Below are 23,327 nucleotides of genomic sequence, written 5' to 3' on the forward strand. Positions count from 1 at the left end.
CATGGTTTTGTTTTTATTTACCAAAGGAGAATTCTTAGAAGATACAGTGAACAAAAACAGGATTATGTACAGTTACAGGTTTCTTTCCTTTAAAAACAACAACATTGCAGCTTGTATTTTTGCCTCTTACGCAGGGAGCAAAAGCTCATCCACAGGATCGGTCCATTTGGAGACTTTAAGCAGATGTCACAGTTACATTAAATCGGTTGTGCTTGAAAGCAGGTTTATAAAGCGGGTGGACGTTCCACATTAAGTCAATACTGGAAGAGTGAACATACTCAATTATGTATTGCATACACTTTTATTTTCATATTGGTATCCTAATATACTTCAAGTTTGGCCCCGTCGCAAAAAAAAAAAAAAAAGCACCCATGAGAGATTGTGTGTTCAAGTTTCCGCAGGAAAAAAACATATTGTCATTTTCTGGATAACAAATGTGAACTATTTCTCTAAATTGCAGGCATTTCCCAGAAACATCATCTTTGATTAAAACACCGTCAAACACGGACTATCTTAGGTCCCCAGATGCTGCTGGACTACAACTCCCATCGTTCCTGGCCAACTGCGGCAGCAGTCAGGGACAGTGAGAATTGCAGTCCACCATCAACTAGGGACTTAGTGGGAAAGCACTGTTCCACACCACAGACATAAATTGGTTTGATGGCCATGAGGGGCTTAACTGTTACTGTTTCCCTGGTAGACTTGGAAATTGTAGCTTGACAAGAGGGCCAAGAATTATGTTGATTCTCTTAGTAATTTGTTTCTTGGAACTACCTTTCCCATGATTGCTAGGGGAGGAATCTGTGGCTAAACCAGTTTTGTCTGTAGCTAGGCTATGCCTCTTTCTGGGCAGCCCAGAGGCTGAGGCAGGGCTCGTGGGATGAGGTATCTTATAGATTAGTACAGCCATCCTGAACCTGACCATTTGAGGCCATTCTTATTGCAAAGCCCATGCAATGCTGAAACACAGACATGCTGTTTATAAGGATTCGTGCTGGAATGCTTAGTGATTAAACCACCAGTTGCCAACATGACACCTGCAGGGATCATAGGGCTCTTGAGGTCTTCTGGTGCTCAAAAAGCCTCTGAGCCCCTCGCTGTCTCCTCTGTCACAAGCTGGTGAGGGTGGTTACCTTCCCTCCCCCCAGTTTGAAATATACATAGAGTTGAAGGAGGATGTTGATAGAGAGGCGCTCTTTCCCACTTCCTCTTTCAACTCTTTTCAAGGCTCTACTACCGGATCTGACTTTTACACAGAGCCCTCAGGAAAAAAACAAACTATGCAAATACACATGTTCTCTATTTCTGGCCCTTGAGGGCAGGGCTGAACTGGGGAGTGGGGAGAAGGTGACTGGAGGCAGTGGCACAGACAGGCCTGAAAAAGTTGGCAACTCCTCGACCAAACATTCAGTTGTTAAATGTTTAGTATCAGTTAATTGATTTGCTTACCCGACGAAAAGCTTTCTGATTAAGTTTTTTTTAAAAAAAGTTCCCCCGTTCATCACATGGCTAATTAAAAACACACACAACTACAGCATAAAATACTGATAACACACAAAAATATGTCAGCTTGAAAGAGGTACTCCTATTTCTCTTACACGTGGGAGTGAACACCCCCTAAAGTGGCACCTACTGTGATACGCAGGTCTAAGAGCTGTAATGGACAAAATGCTTATCTTCACGGCTATGGTTGTGTTTCACTTTGGCAGCAATCCTATACACACATACCTGGGAGTAAGCCCTGAATAACTCAGCGAGGCTTATTTCTTAGTAGGCATGCATAGGATGGTGATGTTAAACTAGCTGGTGATTGGCAGACTTGTGTAAAATTTTACCAGTAGTGTCTGGAAGGGCAGAAAGCAGGGAGCCCAACAGTAGGTGGCGCCAGAGCCAATGGCAGCCAGAGCCATCCAATTCTAATTTTGTCTCCAGAGGAAACACTGAGAATCACAACCACTACCACCTCCTGGTCTTGCTGTAAGAAGGCAGGCAGGTGGCGGCCGGCTGAGGTTGGTGGGGCAACACGGCCAGATAGACCAGCCTGTAGCAACGTGGCTGGTGTTCTTGTGGTCCATGACACACAGCTTTTCTTTTTGCTTTTTTTGGAAAAGGGCAGGTGTCCCTGCTGAAATGTAACACAATACTAAACAGTATTGGGCAGTGCAACCCTAAAGTTAAGCCTGTTTACCCTGCCATTTCCAACCACATCTCTGAGGGGCGGGGAGGTCTTAGCTTATGGGCACTCTCCCTCTTTCCCGTTCTATCCAGCACAAAACATAGATAGCAAAGACCTATTTTAATTCATTCTTACAGGCTGTAGTCCTATACCGTGCCTACCTGGGAAGAAGCCCCACTGAATTAAGGAAGGCTTACTTCTGAGTAGACACCATTAGGATGGCACTGTATATAACTTATAAAATGCCTTTTAGGGTGCAATTGTCCTTGCAAGGCAGTGTACAAAATTTCATGCAAACCTACTCAAAATCATGCCAAGTCTTAGACCACTGGTCTATGCTGGCTTGCTGCTGTCTATTTGTGAGTTTGCAGGCAGAGAGTCTGTCCTGTCACCTTCTACCTGGAAGGATGCAGCTCAGGTGTGACAGCATCTGCTTTGCATGCCTAAGGTTCAACCCCTGGAATCTCCAGGTAAAGCTGGGAACAGTCCTGTCTGAAACACTGGAGTTGCTGCCGGTCAGTGCAGACAACACTGAGCCGACACAGTATGAATCAGCTTCCTTTGCTCCTATGGGCTGCATCCAACTTTAGCTCTACTCAGAGAAGACCCAGTGAAATAAGCGAGTCCTGCTTATTAACTTTGGTGGGTCTCCTCTAAGTAGGGCAAGCAGGGGCTACAACCCACCTGCCTCTGCTTCCTTCTCAATGCAAACTTCTGGCCGTGCTAGTTGCTAACTTAGCCATTTACCCAGGACAGAACCGGAAAACCCCAGTGTCACCCCCCCCCCCACTGTTACAACCTTGTGAACTAACCTGAAACCTCATGAGAAGGTAGGAACACCTCTGCCATTTTTTCCTTATTTTTCTTTCTTCCGTTTTAAAAAATAGGGACCCTGCTTCTCCCTCCTTTGGTTCCCAATTCAAAATTCTCAGAAGCAAGCTTTGCTATGTGTATCAAGCTGGTACCCCCACATTTCCCAAGAGTCCATTATTTATTGCCTACCTAAACAGTCTCAAAACTGAAGGTGGGGTGAGATAAGACGTTCAAAGCTGCTCACCTCCCTGACCTCTAGTGCAAAGTATTTCCCAGCCATGCTTTTAATAATGTACATTTCAGAAGGCACCTAGAAATTAAACTTGGGGTGTGTGTGTGTGTGTAAAAGAAGATGGCTACCAAAATTGTGTGTGTGTGGAGGATTGCTATCAGAACTGATGATATCATCTCTTTTTTGGCTGAAAGGTCTCTGGAGGGTTTGCCAATAAGAGAAAGTGAGAGACAGTGGTATCCCCCCTTTTCAGTCCATTGTGTGTTTGGGGCTTGGGGATGATGGGGTGCACATCTGTCACGCAACATGCTAGTGGTTAAGAATCTCCGCAGCCCCAAACCGCTCCACCTTTTGCTGGTTTTGAATCTCCAGAAAACAACGCTCTTGACCGTCTTGGGCTTTTGGGCTGAAGTGGTGGCTGACCTTCCCCTATCCCAACTGACCGTTGCTTCGTAGTCTTTTCGAAACGCAGACGTTTCAGCTCAAGTCCCTGCAACGGATGAGATGGGTCGGCCGTGCTGTGCCGACGATGGGGAAACTTGCTGTATTTCACATTGCTTTGGTGGAGGCTGGGCCCCGAGCAACCGCCTGACATTTTGCAAGCTCTTTAGACAGAGTCAAAAGTCCATACATTTCCATTCTATACATCCGCTTCTCAAAGAGCTCTCTCTCTCTCTGTGTATGTTGACGTGCAACTCATTTTTCTCAACCGCGGAAAAAAGGCCTTGCCCCCAGCAAGTGCCCACAGCCCCGTTAATCGCTGGGACTGTATACTTGACACCCCACCCCCAATAAAAACACCCCATGCTTCTCTGCAGCAAAGTTGTGGCAGAGGGACAGAGGGTGGCCTCATTCGTAGGGTTTCAAGTCCTTGGGAATCAGTGGTTCGGTGTCTTCGTTCAAGCTCTGGGATGCCTGGGGAGGAGAGGCTGCTGCCAGGCTCTGAATGGTCTCTTGCTGGTGCTGCTTGGCCTTGTTATAGAGCAGAACCCCAATCGTCACCAGGACAGTCCCGATGGCCGAGAGGCTGGTGATCTTGTTGCCAAACACAATGATGCTCAGCCAGATGGACAGGGCGTGCTTCACCGTGCTGGCAACGCTGGAAACGGAGAGGAAGGTGGAGTGAGAAACAAGGTCAGAAAAACAGCTAGGCTCCCAGAGCACGTCAACGGACTGGGTGAGACAGAGAACTGTAGGGCTGCATCCATCACATTGCTTTCAACAGTCAGGCCTTTCCCCACCAAATAATCCCGGAACTGTAGGTGCGAAGAGCTGTTAATAGACCCCCTTCTCCTTGAGGGGCGGCCCCGGGAGTCCCACAAATTGATAGCCTATAACTTGAAGAAAATGATGATGTAATGGGAAATGTTTCTATGCATATGATTGGAAGAAATTGGAATCCTTTGTGCAAGAAATTTATAAATGGCCTCCCAGGATGGCGTTCAGATTTCTGTGGATTACCTGCTGAACCTATTGCATGTAAAGTAATAAATCATGGGACTCTTATCTCCTCCTGGCTCCTGAGTTTTATCGGCCAGACCCAGCAGTTTACAGCCATTTATGGCTTTCTTTGCCCTCACAAAGGTGCATGACCCAACGTGGTTTATTAATCAGTCCTCCTTCCCAGGATACTCTGTGTAGTTCTGTGAGGAGAATAGGGCTCTCCTAACAACTTGCAGCACCCTTTGCAAACTACAGCTCCCAGGATCCTTTGGGGGAAGCCATGACCGTTTAAAGTGGTATAGTGGGGCCTACATTATGTTCTGGGGAGACTCATGGGGTTGTATGCAATGCGAGACCCACCTAGAGATGCGATGGGGAATTGAACTGGAGACCTTCTGCTTCCAAAGCAGATGCTCTACCACTGAGCTATGCCTCCCCCCTGTCCCCCACAAGGGCCAAATTAAATGTTTGCATTCAGGAGTTTTAGCTCTGGCTCTTCTGCTCCATGGCCATTGTTAAACATCAGCTTCCAATATAGGGAAGGGCTAATCAGCATGATTGTGCCCACGGGCACCACGTTGGCAGATCTTGCACCCCACTACGCTGTCTTTCTTGCTTGTTAAAACAGCAGGTAAATAAGGAAACCTTTGCCCATGTACTGCAAATTATCCAGCAACCTATTATTATTTGCTGTTGGTATTAACAACATTCATCAGTCACTTTATGCTGAAGACAAACGCCAAAGCAACTTGACAAGATAAACTACAACCAAATTAATGCAAATTAGAACCAGAAAACTTTTAAAACTTTCAAAACCCATAAAACACTCATCCAGTTGCAAAGTCCTACCCACTCCACGAAAATACGAACTCCACTATGGGAGACTGTGTTAATTAACCAAAGACCTTAGTCTGGCATCTGCAGATAGACAAGGATAGCTCCAGGCGGGTCTCCCTGGGGCAAGCATTCCACAGATGGGGAGCCACCACTGAAAAGGCCACCCTCCACACCCTCCTACCAGGCGGTAGATCTCAACCTACTGCCAGTGGTCACCTGGTGTAAGGCTCCATAAGAGACCAATCTCTGGTCAAAAAGGCAAGGAAATCCATTGTTTAAATATATGCACACAAATCTTTTTTTCAAAAAAAAACCCAAGACAAAATGCAAGGGGGATTCTTAACCTGAAAGTCACAGGGGAAATCTTCCCCATCAAGGCATAGGCTGTAACACTTTGGAGATGAAACAGCACTCCGTCTATCAGAAGCAGCACAACGACATCCTGGTTGTACTGGAAGCTCTTCCCGCTTCTCCCGATTACTGGCACGTCCTAAGAAGAAAGGAAAGGAAAAGAAAGAGGAAGATAGATGAGAGGCAGTGAGGCTTCATTAAAATGCACAGAAAAGGGATCGCTGAAAGGTAAGGAAACACAGGAAGCTGCCTTGTACTGAGTAAGAGCATTGATCACCTAAGCTCAGTATTATTGACTCTGGTTGGCAGCAGCTCTCCAGGTTTTCAGATTCTGGACACTCATGTGCGTTTTTCTTACATTATTCAGATTTAGATGGTTTCCATTATGTGAAGTTGCTTCCTGTATAATTCTCCTAGGGACAGATTTCTTAAAGGGATGTTTCAAAGACAGTTTCCTTTTTGAACAGCAGGCAGAAAAATTGTGGCCTGCTGATGGATGCAGACAAAATACACCGCCTATAAGGTTTCATATGAACACACACAAAGCTGCCTTGTATGGAGTCAGACCATTAGTCCATCTAGCTCAGTGCTGTCTACACTGACTGGCAGCAGCTCTCCAGGATTTCAGACATGGATCTCACCCAGCCCTACTTGGAGAGGCCAGGGATTGAACCTGGCACCTTCTGCATGCCAAGCCAATGCTCTGTCACTAAACTCTGGCCCTTCATTGCTAGAAGTCAGAGTCCACAGGTTCCCTCCCCATCCTTGCTTTATGGCGATCAGCATGTCAGTATAATCCCCACAACAGCCTGATACAAGCTGGCATTCTTCTTCCCATACTGCTGATCTGGAGGAGGCAAGTAAAGGCCGGGGGACCCTGCTTCGTAACAGAGGCAAGATTTGAATTTGGGTGCTTTGAAAATAGACCAGGACTCTTAGTTTATAGCGGGGTTGGAGGGGGAAGAATGCACAAAAAATCTCACCATGAAAAAGATCCAAGCTGGAATCAGCATGATCACCGCGGCTGCACTGGTGTAGAACTGAAGCTCAGGAGCGCTATGGAAGTGGTGTTGGTTGGGGAGAATTAATCAAGTGATATTAGCATTTTGCATGGGCTGCAATGGAAATAACAGTCAGAAGGACGAAACGGGAGACACCCAAACTCAATACACGGCTGAAACTGGAGATGATCTTTAAAAACAAAACAAAACCGGCTGTGACAGAGCGATGGAGGGTTGCCCATAGGAGTGGTCCATATGTACGGTTCCTTACCCATCATACTTTTAAAGCGTGAAGTGAGGTTAGTTAAAGGTGCTGGGAATTGTAGTTCCATATTAATAAACTACAGTTCCCAGGATACTTTTTGAGGGGGTGGGGAATGTGCTTTAAATGCATGGAAGGCGCATGCCTTATGCTGGGCATCAACACATACAAAACGCTCCAGCTGCACTACGCATTTACAGTAGCATCATGCCAATTTAACAGTCACGGCTTCCCCCAAAGAATCCAGGGAGCTGTAATTTTTATGGGTGCAGAGAGTTGTTAGGATACTCCTATTCCCCCCCCCCCCCAATTTCCAGAGTGGGACTTCCCAGGGAATTCTGGGAATTGTTGCTCTGGGAGGGGAACAGGGTCCTCCTAACAACTCTCAGCACCCCTTAACAAAATGCAGCTCCCAGGATTCTTCAGGGAAAGCCATTGCTGTTAAAAGTGGTACAGTTCCCAGAGTTCCCTGGAGACACTCTGGGAATTTCAGCTCTATGAGAGGAAATAGATTGTCAATCACTCTGAAAACGTGATGGCTTTGGAGTCTGCTTTCGGAGGGATTGAATAAGTGACCAAACTTCCCACATGGAAAGCAGTTGCGCAGCCAATCCAGATTTTTCTCTCCTTGCCCCATATATGATGTCAGGTGGACACGCTTAGGGGAAATAGCCTTGGGTGCCAAACGTGGACCCTTACTAGGCCCCGTTTAGGTCATGGGCTAGAAATTCCACACCCCGGGCTTAGAGACCTGCTTAATTCTTTTAAAGACAAATCCTGCAAAATGAAACAAAATTCAACAAAGGAACAATCAAGCTTCTTTCAGAGGGCAGCTACAGCCTGCTTTGCATGCTTATCTGATCACGTCCAGTAAATCAGAGGTCAGGGGAAGCTTGAGTAGCCCTGGGCGGAGAACCAAAAGGCCCTTTGTCCTGTAACAGGCAGCCCAGTCCAGAGAAAACACAGATGTTGGTCAAAAGCGTGAGAGATGAAGAGGGGGGAAGAAGCTGCTGTGTCAGGCCAAGTGGCCCATCTGGTCCAGCATTCTGTTCTAACAGTGGCCAACCAGATGCCTCTGAGGAAACCCAATGGCAGGAACTAAGCACAAGAGCAACTCTCGCCACTAGTGATTCCCAGCCGATTCAGAGGGATTTGAAAGTGAAAGCAGAACAGAGTCATTGTTGATCTGGTGGAACGCTCTGTCACAAGAGACTAGGGCCCTGCGGGACTTGAAATCTTTCCGCATAGCCTGCAAGACAGAGCTGTTCCCCCAGGCCTTTGGCCAAGGCACAGCCTGACCCCCTCCTTTGGCAATCCTCACAGAACTCTAGCCCAATGGTTGCCATTAATTTGATTTGAATTGATTTTAGAATGAATTGATTTTAGAATGAATTGATTTTAGAATGCTGTGTTACTTTTCTTGTTGTTAGCTGCTCTGAGCCCGGCTTCAGCTGGGGAGGGCGGGATATAAATAAAATTTTATTTGTATTATTATTATTAGCAACCACGGATAGCCTTCTCCTCCCTGATTTTGTCTAATCCTCAATAATATGTGCTGGCTTGGGCTGATGAGAGTTGGAGTCCAACGACACCTGCAGGGCATCACATGGAAAACCCTCGCAGTAACCCAAACGGCGAGAAGAGTCCCAGCCCTCTCACATGCTAGGAGCCAAGGAACTCGCCAAGACCTCTGTGAAGAAAGAGATGGATTTAGGACGGCTCTGAGAGCCCTCCTAAACTGGCTGCTGTCCTCTGAGGGAGCTGGCAAAACAAGAAGGACTCGTCAACGGTTCATCAATGCGGAGGGGTTTTTGGTTTCTGAAATACGACAGGTACTTACGAGAAGCGATACTTGTCTCCGCTGAGCAGTTTTTTGGAGAAAACGTTCTGCAAGCTGCAAGGGGGGAGGAAACCGCACGTTTGTTTATGAGAAGGAACATGGTTTGTGTGTGCGTACAGGAATATATGTGTGTGTGCGTGGAATGATTATTATCATTTATTAGACTTGCTGCTACACAAAGGTCTCTGACCAAGTTGCACAACTCAGGGTGGCCTGAGGCCTGCCGCTAATTCTCAGCCTAACCTACCTCACAGGGCTGTTGCAAGGAAAACAATGTAAGCCACATTGAGCCCCTTTGTGGGAAGGTAGGGATATAAATGCAGTAAGGAGATAAATAAATTTAGGAACAGAAAAAGAAATACATTACAGGTGCACCCCCCTCCACTCACGCACACCCCACTCACGCACAACTATTTCACATGCCGTGAAATAAATAACTAAATGAATAAATGGGCCTTCCCTTGCTCGGGGCTCCTGCCCGGAAGTCACTCGGGGCTGCTGCTGGAGTGAGGGAGGGCAGCCTTTGATCAACCAGCGGCACGGGGGGGGGGGGGACCTTTTCTCTGCCTCTGCCATGCAGGTGCATCCTGGCACCAGTTTTGCTGGGCACCTTTCCGGGCCCTCCCCCTCTGTGGCCAGCTGCAGCTGCTGTGTGCGCTGGCTGCCTTCGGGGAGGCAGGCAGGTTCGGTACAGGCCGGGCAGCAGCCGCAAGCAATTTCCAAGGTGGGTCTCTCTCTCTCTCCTCCCCATGTACTCTCCCTGTTCAAGTGGGGTGCTCCCCACTTTACACAATTCCATTTTCCAGCACCGCGGGGGCCTGGAACATAACTCCCATCGTGTAAGTGGGGGGGATGCCTGCATACAATGAACAGAATTAATGGAATTATAGAACTGTTAGGAGTTGAAAGGGACCTAAAAGGTCCTCTGGTCCAGCCCCTATAACTCATATAAAACACCTGTGATTCATATCTATATCTACTACACACACACGGACATATGCACATTAACAGCCACAGGAAACACTGTCTATATCTCTCTCTCGGTCTGCCTGTCTGTCTCTCTCTCTTTCTTGTATACACACACACTCATCCCACACACTTCTGTCTGCAGTCTCCAATATACCATATTTTCCCATGTATAAGACTATATTTTTTCCTTAGAAGTAACAGGTCATAATTGCGGGTCATCTTATACACAGATAGCAGAGGGGGGACGAGCGATTGGTGGCAGCAGCCAGCAGGAGATTGGCAGTGGCGATTTGGGCAATCCCCCCCACCCCCAATTATTATTTTTTGTGGTCCTAAAAAATAGGGGTTGTCTTATATATGGGGACGTGTTATACATGGGAAAATACGGTACTTACCAGTCCATGATGTTTGTAGACAAAGCTGCCGAGAAGCCTAGGACGTTGAAGCTCAGCTCCGTCGCAGTGCACAAAGCGAGCCCTCCCATGACGGGGAGAAGAGACAGGTTTACGAGCAATCCTTTGTAGGGGGAAGGGGTGGATCAGAGAGGGAGGGGGAAGGAGACAAAGAGGGGAAAAACAGATCCAAACAAAAGCAGGTTAAAAAAAAACCACGGCATTTTTAAAAGCAGTATTTCCAAAGCTGCTTAGCAGTTGGGTCATGGTTATGTAAGCTCAGGGACCAGAGATTGGGCTGACCTGTTGAGATTTAGGATGGACAGATCAGGACAAACAGAAGGGAGCCCTTCTTCACACGTAGGATTTGCCGCCCCAACGGCCAGGCTTGCAAGTGGATTTGGCTGGTGGTCTGGAGCCTTACCTCCCCTTGTCCCCTGCTGGTTCCACCTGGGCAAAGTTTGACAGGTGGGCATATCCCAAAGACAGCAGGTGAGCCTTTCTCGCCTAGCACCATGCAAGGGGCTTCGCAAGAGCTACCATTTCCAGAGTGGTGTAACAGACAATTCCCTGCTCCCAGGGAACTCTGGGAGTTGTAGCTGTATGAGGGGAATGGGGGCTCTTAACACATAGCTGTCAACTTTTCCCTTTTCTTGTGAGGAATCCTATTTGGAATAAGGGAATTTCCCTTTAAAAAGGGGAAACGTTGACAGCTATGTCTTAACACCTCTCAGCACCCTTAACAGAGTTCCCAGGATGCTTTGGAGGAAGCCATTACTGTTTAAAGTGACGTGATACAGCTTTAAATGGATAGTGTAGATGCGGCCTAAGTGTCAGCAAGACTTACCTGTGTACTCTCCTAAAATCATTCGGGACATGATGACAGTAAAAATGGGGGCGGAGCTTTTCACTGTCTCAGCAAAGGAGACAGCTACGTTCTTCAGACTGACAAGGCCCAAGACCACAGTTGCAAACCTGAAAAGAGAAGAGGAGTAACAAAGTTTAGTTTAGTTTCTGTCTGTGTGTTTATAAAAGCAAAACACCCATTCTCAGCTGCTTACAACATGTTTAGATATGCACACTTTCAGAAGGAAATGTATCTTTAGAAAGGCAAATTTTTGAGAAAATATATTCAGAATGACATATTTAAATAGGGATTGAAGTATGGATTCTCATGCAATTTTAAAAAGAAATTCACAGACTGACAAATGAACACATGCAAAAGTGAAGCAGACTCGAATCTGTTCATTCCAATGCGAGAGATAAAGTAGCCACATTAATTCTCATATATATATATATATATATATATATATATATATATATATACATGAACAAATAAATAAATGACAAGCACACCTCTCCTTAGGGGTCAGCAACCTCAGTCTTGCAGGCCAAATGTGGCCCTCCAGTCCTCTCTATCTGGCCCTCAGAACTCTCTTCAAGCATTTTTGCCTGGCCAGATTATGTCTTTGAACTCTCTTATTTCATAATGCCTTTTTTGTTGCCTGGATGGAGGATAGTGTGTGTGTGTGTGTGTGTGTGTGTGTGTGTATGGAAGCTAGCTTAGTGGGGAAAGGTAAAAATTTGCATGTGTTGCCCTGGCCACTTTTTAAAAAAAACCTCTGGCCGCATCCACCCCTAGCATGGGGCCCTCAGAATGTTGCCCATAAGTGAATATGGCCTTTCGGATTAAAAACAACAACAACAAAATCCCCATTCTTGCTGCTCAGGTGGACATTCTCCCTTGCGTTGAAACAGAGGCCCAGATACAAGATCTGAGCTAAAAGAGTATGTGTGACCTTTTGATTATTGCATTTTTTATTACTGATGAAAGATACCACCTCCTTTTTAGACACTGGGAAAAGGAAAGGTGGTTTCCCCATCCCTGCCTTAGAAAGATTTCTAGCCACTTCTTACCTCATCAGCCCGACAAACAACATGATCATGAGGAAGTTGGGAGGGTATGAGACGCGGGTCTTGTGTTGGTAGAGGCAGCAAGGGACGAACATTTTGACACAGCCGATGAAAGTGGTAGACAGCATCTGAACGGCGCCTGGGATGATCAGAGCCAGAATGAGACAGATCCTTACCTCCCCCTGTTGCTCTCCCTCCCATTCAAAAAACCTGCATGGAAGGCTTGGTTACGCTCTATGATAAATATGGGGCTTGAACATTCAAACACCCCATAGACCCTGGGTCTCATCTTACTGTTTTGGTGGGGAGGGCTCAGTGGCACAGCATCTACTTCTCGTGCAAAAGGCCCCACATTCAATCCCAGACATCTCCATGTAGGGCTGGGGGAGGCTCACAGAGCTTCAGTTCCTAGAGCGGTTTAATCATCAAGGCTTCTTCCCAGGGAATTCTGGGAATTGTAGCCCTGTGAGGGGAACTGGGGCCTCTTCAATGTCTCTCAGCACCCTTAACACACTACAGCTCCCAGGATTCTCTGGGGGAGGCCATGAATGTTTAAATGCTGCTTTAAATATATAGTGCAGATGGGCTGTTGTCTGGATACAACTCAAGATATATATCCCACTGTTACTCAAACACACACAAATAAACCATGTATACTGGTTGCAACCGTCAGCTTGGCACTTAAAAGAACAACAACACACACAAACAAATGCATAAAGGTTTGCTCCAAACTATGTTAAGCAGTGGCGTAGTGTGGGTTGTCAGCACCCGGGGCAAGGCAAGTAATTTGCGCCCCCCCGCCGCTGCACTGTCCCTCCCCCAGATAGTCCCTCGCTCTCTCTCCGCACCGCACCACATGCCTGGCACCCTCCCCTCCACAGTGGGCGGTGACCCGGCGGCTCGGATCGGATTCGCACAGCCAGCACTGCAGTGAGAGAGAGTGAGTGAGCCAGGTAGGGGCAGAGAGCTGCGAGTGCGAGCGCGCCCCCCGCAGATGTTGCGGCCGGTGCGGCCGGCCCCCCCTGCACCCCCCACGCTACGCCACTGATGTTAAGTCAGGCTGTAGTAGTACCATGGACATCAAGTGAGCAGGCCTGCTCTAACTCCAGGCCCGTTGGTTTCAAAGGGAGTAAAAAGTTAATAACTTTGTCTAGATCCAACCCATTTTGTACACCAGGGATGGGGAACTGGTGTCCCCACAGATGCTGAAGGAGTCCCTCAGCCCCAGTCGGCATGGCCAACAGTCAGGGATGATGGGAGTTGTAGTGTGGCAAGATCTGGAGCTTCCCCACCCTGACCAAAACTGTGTATACAAGGTGTGGGGAATTTTTTGCCCTCCAGATGTTGCTGAACTGCAACCCTCAGGATGATGGGAGCTGTAGCTTGGCAACATCTGGCAGGCCAAAGGTTCCTTAGACCATTTTCACAGAGCCATAGGATCGTAGAAGAGGTAGCTCGCAACTTACATGCATTTAACTTGGGTGCATTCAGCTGGACAAATATTATAATAAAAGGGGGGGGGGAGAGACAGGGTGGGCATCTGAGAAAAAAGAGTTTAGCAATCCCACCTGCCATGGGACCTAAAGTGTTTTGACTATATGTGGTTGTGGCTTTGTGCCCTATCCCTGGAATGTAACCCCTGAGTTAAGTTGAGAGGCGCCTGCATTGTAGAGCTGGAAGGAACCCAAAAGGTCGTCTGGTTTGACCCCCTGAAAGAAGAAGTAGTTACCCAGCATGCTCGGCTCCCCTTCCAGCAGCGAAAGGATGTACTTGTTAAGAAAAAGTGTGCAAAAGCTGAAGAAAAACCACAAGGTGAGGTAGATGAGTGCATGGGAGTTCCAGATGCCCAGGTCCGACTCAATGACAGTGGTTTCAGTGATGGTGATCTTCAAAACGTTCTCCTCTGGGACGCTTTCGCTCCTGGCGATGACGTACTTCTCGTTCCGGGAATGGAAGAAGGAGCCGAGCTGGAAAAACCCTTTGCTTTTGGGCTTCTCCTCCAGGAGAGAAGAAGCGGCGGCGACACCGTCAGCATTCTCCAAATTCTGGACGCTTGCGAGGGAGGCCATCTTGAGGCCCCAAAACAACAGCTGGTTGTCTGGGCCCAGAGAACATCGGCCAAATGCGAAGCTCTGCTTAAGTGGGGAGAAAGGTTCAGCGCCTCCAGCAGTCCACACAGGCTATCCTCCAAAGTTGTTCTTGCTCACAGGGAACTTCAAGTGCTCTTTCCAGAGTACACTTCCATTCCCTGCATTAAAAAATATATATATATATTTTTAAAAATCAATTAAAAAAATTTTTTTAAAGAAACACCCCTCCCCTAAAAGGTTTGTGAAATTTGATTTCACATTTCCTAGGGATTATGATTTCAGAAGCTAGTCTAGTCATTATTATTATTATTATTATTATTATTATTATTATTTTACTGTGCTCCATAAAATGTGTTCTTATAGTTGTACTGGGATCTTTTCATAAAGGGCGGTCTATAAAACTGAATAAATAAATAAGAAATACTAGTCCACAGTCAGTGTTGTATACTGGTTAGAGTGTCACGCTAGGACCTGGGAGACCAGGGTTCAAATCTCCCACTAAGCCATGAAGCTCAGTGGCAGTGTTAGAAACTGGGATAGAAAAGTTAGGAGCCAAATGGCTTCGGGGCCTGGGTTGTGGGCGCCAAAACAGGATGTCTAGTCACCACTGGGGGCTGGGGTCAGCAACACTTTTTATTTATTATTTTGGTAAGCATGAATTAATATGCAACTCACTTAAGTGACACATTGTTAATATCACATTTTTAGCAGAAACTGTTAATACATGTTTATTTTGGTGTTTACAATAAAAATATTGGTACCATACTTCAGTTTTCAAAACACTCTACTCTTTATTGTTAAACTCCTTAACATATTCGAGATTCAGGTAGGTAGCCGTGGTGGTCTGACACAGCTGAAATAAAAATAAATAAATAAATAAAATTGTCTAGTAGCACCTTATAGACCAGCGAAGTTTGTTCTGGTATAAGCATTTGTGTGCATGCACACTTCTTCAGATACAAACTTAGTTGGTCTATAAGGTGTTACTAGACAATTTATTATTATTTTTATTCCTTAACATATTGCCTATCTTTAACATAGACTTCGAGGCTTCAAAGCACATCCGTTTCAGCAATCCTTGAGTGTCAGCCGGGCGCAAAAAAATGCCACCCAGACTTTTTGAGGTGCTCACAAACGGAGAATCTTTAGGTGCAAAATGTACCTGGTGCCCTGCTAATTTTGAACACTGCTCACTGGGTGCCCTTGGGCCAGCCAGGGCCTTTTGGCCTAACCTACCTCACAAGGTTGTTGTGAGGATTAAACACAGAGGGAGGAGAACCATGTATGCCATCATGTAAGGTGAGATATAAATGCAATAAATAGTAACAAATAATAACATCTGTGTCAGCCTGATGTTTTCAGGAAGGATCAGTGGAATAGAGGAAGGTTCCCAATTGGTGGCCTGTGGACCCCAGAAACATCTCATTCAGGGGGTCTGTGGCACCATACACATAACAAAAACTACTATAGAGATATCAAAAAATTCAAAAGTAGGTGGTTCATGACTTTTTAAAAACAGGGGGTCCTCAGTACTTAGCTAATTGGGAACCACTGGTACAGGGAATCTGCTTTGCAGCTTCGATCCCTAGTGTCTCCAGCGTAGGGCTGGCCATGTCTCCCTGTCTGAAACCCTGGAGAAACACTGCCAGTCTGTGGTGACAATCTGGAGCTAGATGGACCAATGATCCGACTTCGTATAAAGGAGCTTCCCGTGTTAATAATTCACATCATCCCTGACTACTGCATTGACTTCGCTGGCTGAGAATTGACAGGGAACACAGCCCAACATTTTGGAAACCACCAAGATGAGGAAAAGCTGTTCTCAGCGTTCAAAACTCCATCCTTCTAGGTGCATTTTGCGACAGGGAATTTCATTAACACGAGCAGTTTCTGAGCTCTGGGCGCAGCACTGAGCCTAAGATTTCAGATTCAGATTAAATCTGCCACTGCTGGAAGAAAAGGAGGGCCTTTTTCTGCCTCCCCACTTCCAGCCACTCTCTGAAGACTGAAGAAGGGACCATCATAAGAATATTAGGGAGGCGAGCACGGGGAGTATGGCTTTTTTTGCAGATCAGATGAGGACTAGACCATGTGAGAAATGAACATAAGATTTTAGCTGCAGTTCATTCATTTTCAGCTTTGTATTCTTGTTATAAGAAAGCATGCCTAGACACTCCATTGCGGTGCCCATAACATACGTTTAAGGTGCCATTTAGCTCCTAGTTTTTATCTCTCAGTTTCCAACCCTGGCTGTTCTATAACAATGCAATGCCACCATCTGTGATCCTACAGGAACAAAATCAATTGTATATAGACAAAGTTGTTGGAAGGGACCCCCAAGGCCCATCTAGTCCAACCCCCTGCAATGCAGGAATCACAGGTAAGTAATCCTCCCTCCTCATCTTATCCTCAGAACAACCCTGTGAGTTGGGTTAGGCTAAGAAAGTGACTGACCCAAGGTCACCCAATGAGCTTAAGGGCTGAGTGGGGATTTCAACCTTGGGCTCACAGCGGCATAAGAAATAAGTATACCACCAGCCCAACTGGGCACTTTCAAAGCTGAAAATGATTTCCTAGCTACTATCCCTGTGAAATACACAGTCATCAATTCTATTAAAAATGCACGCAACTCTCTGTTCAAATACAATATAGATTATCTTAAAATACTCTGCTAAATCTGTGTTGATTTTCAGTTCCTCCCCCCTAAAAAAACCACACATTAAAATGCACACAATGGAAGTATTTGCTGCTGAGTTGTCATTCTTAGAAATGTTTACAAAAATTCCAAGTAACGCTTCACAGCTGTTTGAACAGACTGGGCTAAAGCTCTATAAGTTTTACTCAAGAGTAGACCCACTGAAATTAATGGTCCTAAGGTGATCATACGCAAATTGGGCAGTGTGTTTAAATCACAGTATCAGCATGACACTGTGCAAATATACTTAAAAAGTACAATGGGGCTTCATGCCAGTTAAACATGTATAGAATTACAGCCTAAGATTTATTTCTTCAGCTGCTTACACACACCCAAATAAAATATTACGGTTCAAATCCTGAAGGTAGTTGGCAGGGGAGCGTATTTTTGGAATGCAGGGCCTCTTGGGGATTCGAAGCCTCTTGGAGAAACCCACAACAACATTTTAAAGCTGTTGCACAGATCTCGTTCCAAGCGCCAGCTCAACAAAACCACGGCGGGTTGACTAAAACTGGCTTCTAGACAAATAAATCAAGAGGTAATGAAATATTTACCCTCTAACCTCCTCAGCAATTTTGCAAGAAGATGGAAAATGGAACAGGGAAGACGGCTGCCATAAGAACTTTAACCAGTTGGCTGAGCTATTAAGTTGGCATCGAGACAGATGTGGGGGAAGGAAAGAACACAGAACAAGCCAGTGATTATATGCCACGTATTTTGGAAATTCTTTCTCAGCCCCCAATCTCACTCTCTGCCAGAATGTATGTCTGCATTTTCAAAAACAACGAGGTCGAAAACAATACTTTGTGGTCACTACAGCGGCAAAAAGACACTCATAACATTTCGAACTATTTACCCTGGAATAGAGATGGAGGAGGGTCAGAGAGAACCACACACACAGAAAAATATTTGAAAGTTCTGTTAAAGGGCTCTCCACCCCACAAAGTGAGTGTGATGTGATCCTGCTGTGCAGTGGGCAGTGTGGCACAGTGGTTAGGGCGGTGGACTGGGAAGACCCGAGTTCAAATCCACCCCTACCCCTGCTGGGCTGTGATGTTAATGGCGTGACCTCAGGCGACAAGCCGCCAAATCTGAGCCAAACCTACCTCACAAGGGGGGAGAGGACCATGCTTCCCTCTTTGAGCTCCTTGGAGAAATGGTGGGGTATAAAATGTAATAAAGTAGTAAGAAATAAATGAAATGTGGGGGATAACAATTGATTAAATTGTAAATTGCTTCAGGGTGTCCCATGGGAAGCAATTCATACATTAAATGCGCAATAGCTTTTTGTGCTGACAGCTCTTGCTGGTTTGCGTGATTTCTTGGGGGGGGGATGTGCTTTCTACTTCACCTAATTTTGCGGGATATGTTTTATCGTCTACCATTTCAATGTGCAAGGAGCCTCCTCAAGTTTAACAAAGAATAGGGTTGGGTCCAGAGTGACTAAGGTAGTTGAACTTAGTGTTTAGCGAAATCAATTGAAGGTAAGTCATGAATCATTTGTCCCACTGATTTCAATGGTGCCACTAGTTCAAATAACTTAGAAGATTTGACAAATATGCAGAGGCTAGGTCTATCCTAGTTCTGAATGAAGAACTGTGAGGCAGGTGCTGGGGTTTTGTGGATGAGGCGGGAAGAAGAAGAAGAGTGCTTCAGAGAAGAGTTTTCTTTTCATCAAGAACAAGACGGCCAGAACTGCCACTGATATCAACTGTAATGCTAAGATATGTAACTTTTAAGATGTTCCATTTCCCACTCATTTCCCCCTTGTGCTTCAAATCTCTTTATCAGTGGCGTAGCATGGGTTGTCAGCACCCGGGGCAAGGCAAGTAATTTGCGCCCCCTAACCTGGGGCAAGGCAAGTAATTTGCGCCCCCCTCCCCGCTGCACTGTCCCTCCCCCAGATAGTCCCTCACTCTCTCTCCGCACCGCACTGCACCGCACGCCTGGCACCCTCCCCTCCACAGTGGGCGGCGACCCGGCGGCTAGGATCGGATTCGCACAGCCAGCACTGCAGAGAGAGTGAGTGAGCCAGGTAGGGGCAGAGAGCTGCGAGTGCGAGCGCCCCCGCCCCCGCCCTTTATATTGTAACCTGGGGGCAGAGACAGTCATTTTTGAAAGCCACTTTGAGAGACCCTTTGGATACAGGATGGGACACACATGCTATAAATCAATAAATAGCATTTAGCAACGGTTAGCTAAGTAGAACCTCCATGTACATGCATAGAACCACAAGGGAGCTACGTAGCTCTCATGCCCTGTTTCAACAGGCCTCTGTTGGAAACGGGACACTTGGCTAGATGGGACTTTAACCTAATCCAACAGGGTGCTTACTAAGTAATGAGGAAGATTAGATAAAGTCATGATGGTAAAGGCAAGTCTATCAGCATTCAGTTAGTCACGATTTCTAAACAGACCTGCCATATGCAAAGGCTATTTTGCCTTTTTTTCTTTCCTAATGGGACAGTTTCAACTTACACAATTCTCAGAGTCAGGGCATAGCTCCAGACACACAATTTTTGAGGGGGCATGAACCAGGCACCCCCGTGCAGGTGACCCCAGCATAGCCCGGCATGCTGCTCCTTTCTACCCGCCAAGGGCCACATTGGCCAGCCGGGCTCCCCACCCCACCCCGTGTAGGCAGGCAGGAGGCACAGAGTGGCCCTGCTTTGCTCTGTCCAGTTCTCACTGTGGCGTCACTGGCGAGAACTGGGCCAGTGTCCTCGGCCCCCCCCCCCGCCCTGTGCCCCTGCACACACACACAGCCCGGACACTGCCAACCAATAATAATAATAATAATATATAATAATTTATTATTTATACCCCGCCCATCTGGCTGAGTTTCCCTAGCCACTCTGGGTGACTCCCAATCAAGTGTTAAAAACAGTATAGCATTAAATATTAAAAACTTCCATGAACAGGGCTGCCTTCAGATGTCTTTTAAAGATAGGATAGCTGCTTATTTCCTTCACATCTGAAGGGAAGGTGTTCCACAGGGTGGGCGCCACTACCGAGAAGGCCCTCTGTCTGGTTCCCTGTAACCTCACTTCTTGCAATGAGGGAACCGCCAGAAGGCTCTCGGCGCTGGATCTCAGTGTCCGGGCTGAACGATGGGGGTGGAGACGCTCCTTCAGGTATACAGGACCGAGGCCGTTTAGGGCTTTAAAGGTCAGCACCAAGACTTTGAATTGTGCTTGGAAACGTACTGGGAGCCAATGCAGATCTCTCAGAACTGGTGTTATGTGGTCCCGGCGGCCACTCCCAGTCACCAGTCTAGCTGCCGCATTCTGGATTAATTGCAGTTTCTGGGTCACCTTCAAAAGTAGCCCCACATAGAGCGCATTGCAGTAGTCCAAGTGGGAGATAACTAGAGCATGCAGCACTCTGGCGAGACAGTCTGCGGGCAGGTGAGGTCTTAGCCTGCGTACCAGGTGGAGCTGTGGACAGCTGTGAGTCCAAAATGACTCTCAGGCTGCGCACCTGGTCCTTCGAGGGCACAGTTACCCCATTCAGGACCAGGGAATCCCCCACACCTGCCCACCCCATGTCCCCGCAAAACAGTACTTCTGTCTTGTCAGGATTCAACCTCAATCTGTTAGCTGCTATCCATTCTCCAACCGCCTCCAGGCACTCACACAGGACTTTCACCACCTTCACTGGTTCTGATTTAAAGGAGAGGTAGAGCTGGGTGTCATCTGCATACTGATGAACACCCAGCCCAAACCCCCTGATGATCTATCCCAGCGGCTTCATTTTTGGTGTCTCCCAAAAATTTTACATATCACTTGGGAAGACAGGCGAATTAATACCAGTGCACTGGAAGAAGCAAATATCACCAGTGTCAAAGCAATGATTCTTCAACATCAACTTCGTTGGATTGGTCATGTTGTTCAGATGCCCGATTATCGTCTTCCCAAGCAACAACTCTATTCCAAACTTTAAAATGGAAAGCGTAATGCTGGTGGTCAACAAAAGAGGTACAAAGACTCTATCAAGGCAAATCTAAAAAAAATGTATTATAAACACTGACAACTGGGAAACACTAGCCTGCAAGTGCTTCAATTGGAGAACAGCCTTTACCAAAGGTGCCATGGGATTTGAAGACGCTCAAACTCAGGACGAAAGGGGAAAATGTGCTAAGAGGAAACCCTCACCATGATTAACTCCTGCCCGGAAACCTATGTACCCACTGTGGAAGGATGTGTGGATCCAGAATTGGCCTCCACAGTCACTTACAGACTCACTGTTAAAACCGTGTTCATGGAAGACAGTCTTACTTAGCTACGAGTGATCGCCAAAGAAGAAGAAGAGGAACATGTAAAATGCAGAAAGTGTCAGATTTAGACTTGAAAGATCAGGGTTCACACTCAGTGACAAAGCTCTTTGATGATCTTCAACTATGCACCCTATCATGGCCTAACCTACCTGACAGTAATAAATATCATTCTGTACCTAATCACACACAGAGGCAATACTGACCCTGGAAAAAGCTCTCGGGTCTAATCCAGGTCAAATGAAGCTCTTGAAATGCAAGAAAAGCAACTGTCTTAGACTTCTTCCAGCAAACACCACCAAGAGTCTCATGACATGTTTAAGACTAACCAATTCTATTATGGCACGTGTCTTCTTTGGACTAGAGTCTTATTGAATCAGATGCATTGGGATTCAAGCCATAGCTGTAATTTAAATACACCTAAGTAACAGAGAATGATTATTGTAAAACAGCGATAGGGAACCTTTCTTAGCTTGAGGGCCACCTTCTCTACTGGGCAATCTTCCAAGGGCCACATGCCAGTGCTGGGCAGGGCCAGAGACAAAATAGGTGAAGAAGCAAATAAAATTATACCTTTTGTAGAAGACTAGTTTGTGCACGCCCGCACACCTCCCCCTCCAGCCTCCATTCAGAAACGCAAGAGGCACGGTCAGAGTTGTGGCCTGGGGAGAGTTTTTAGGCCTAGACAGAGATGCCTGGAGGGTCCCATTTGAGCTCAAGGCCTGAGTCCCCCGCCAATCAATGGAGTCAAATGAAAACAGTGGAGCCAAATGAGCACGGGACAAAAGAGGCCGAGCACCTGATAATTGTTTGCCAAGCTTAACTGACGCAGTTGCGGGTTCTGGTCTTCCTGGATTTCTCTTTATCAATGTGATATGTCTACTGTTAACAATGCCTGCCTCCCCAGGACAAATGGGTCTGTCTCTATGTAAAAGAATAAGCAGCCACAGCTCTGACACCAGAAGCCTATTTGACCAGAGGAACTGTAAAAGAAGACACCAGGGTGAAATGACAATGGATCAAGAGGTTTGATTCTATTAGTTGAGGCCTGAATGGAGACACTGGTTTCCTGTCCCACTTGAAAGGCAAAGCTAGGGTGGCAGTCACAAATTATTGCTGTCCTGGAATGGTGGCTGTGCTTTCTCCTCATCCATTTCAGCTTCAGCTGAATGGTCAGGGGCTTATTGTTTGTGCTTCTTTCCTGCTGAAACCTGCCATTCACATTTTTCTACACACCCACCTGTGCATCTATATTACTGCATTTATATCCCACCTTTGTCCCCAATGAACTCAAGGTGGAGTCCATGGTTTCCCCCTCCTCACGTAATCCCCACAATAACCCTGTGAGGCAGGTCAGGCTGAGAGGCAGTAGGTAGCCCAAGCTCACCCAGTGATCCTCACGGCTAAGTGGGGGAGATTTGAACCCTGGTTACCCAGATCCTAGTCTGACACACTAACCACTACACCACAACATCAGCGTGCTATTACATACACACAAACACACACACACACAGTGTGGATACAGGTACAGAGACACCTCTACATGATCTGGTGAAGTGCAAAAGAGTTCATGGCACAATTAATCCTTTAGGCTGCATACCCACCTAACTTTTTAAAGCACACTCTGCAAGATTCCTGGGGAGTGTAGTTTACCCCTCACAGAGCTCTTAACAACTTACAGTTCCTGGGATTCTTTGGGAGGGGAAAAACTGTGTGTTAACCCTATTCTGTGCGCATGCAGCCTTACTTTAAGGCGCTAATTTCTGATTCAGTTCCAGGGTTAATTCAAAGACCACCACTACAATACCACCACTGCCAGCCTTTATTTCAACTGTATCTACCCCCCCCTTACCCTTGGAAGGGGGTGCGTGGGCGGGCTGGTGATCCCTGGTTCAGCCGATGAGAAATACACCCACCCGTACCCACTTCAATAGTTTGACCACTACATTCAGAGCTCCTGAGCCCTGGCAATAATTCAAAAACCATCCAGGCATCTCCCCGCCCCAAAATTAACAACTGCAAGACGCCGCGGCAGAACT

General features: G+C 46.6%; 1 protein-coding gene across 3 annotated transcripts in view; it reads right to left on the bottom strand.

The window, feature by feature from the left end:
* Window positions 1-23,327, bottom strand: part of SLC35E2B (solute carrier family 35 member E2B) — a 26,605-nt gene continuing 3,278 nt past the window's right edge. For 2 of the 3 annotated variants that reach the window (XM_083454133.1, XM_083454132.1), the window contains exons 2-9: window positions 13,960-14,478; window positions 12,234-12,369; window positions 11,164-11,291; window positions 10,320-10,440; window positions 8,956-9,009; window positions 6,836-6,908; window positions 5,846-5,991; window positions 1-4,320 (exon numbers count right to left, since the gene is read on the bottom strand). In XM_083454133.1, the coding sequence (XP_083310259.1) occupies window positions 4,071-4,320; window positions 5,846-5,991; window positions 6,836-6,908; window positions 8,956-9,009; window positions 10,320-10,440; window positions 11,164-11,291; window positions 12,234-12,369; window positions 13,960-14,299 (1,248 nt within the window). In that variant the 5' untranslated portion in view covers window positions 14,300-14,478 and the 3' untranslated portion in view covers window positions 1-4,070. Of the gene's footprint in view, window positions 4,321-5,845; window positions 5,992-6,835; window positions 6,909-8,955; window positions 9,010-10,319; window positions 10,441-11,163; window positions 11,292-12,233; window positions 12,370-13,959; window positions 14,479-17,569; window positions 17,665-23,327 lie in introns of those variants that run through there. The other variant, XM_083454134.1, reaches the window with a different exon arrangement.

The sequence above is a fragment of the Podarcis tiliguerta genome, assembly GCF_965153285.1.
Source record: "Podarcis tiliguerta genome assembly, chromosome: 8".
Lineage (NCBI taxonomy): Eukaryota > Metazoa > Chordata > Lepidosauria > Squamata > Lacertidae > Podarcis > Podarcis tiliguerta.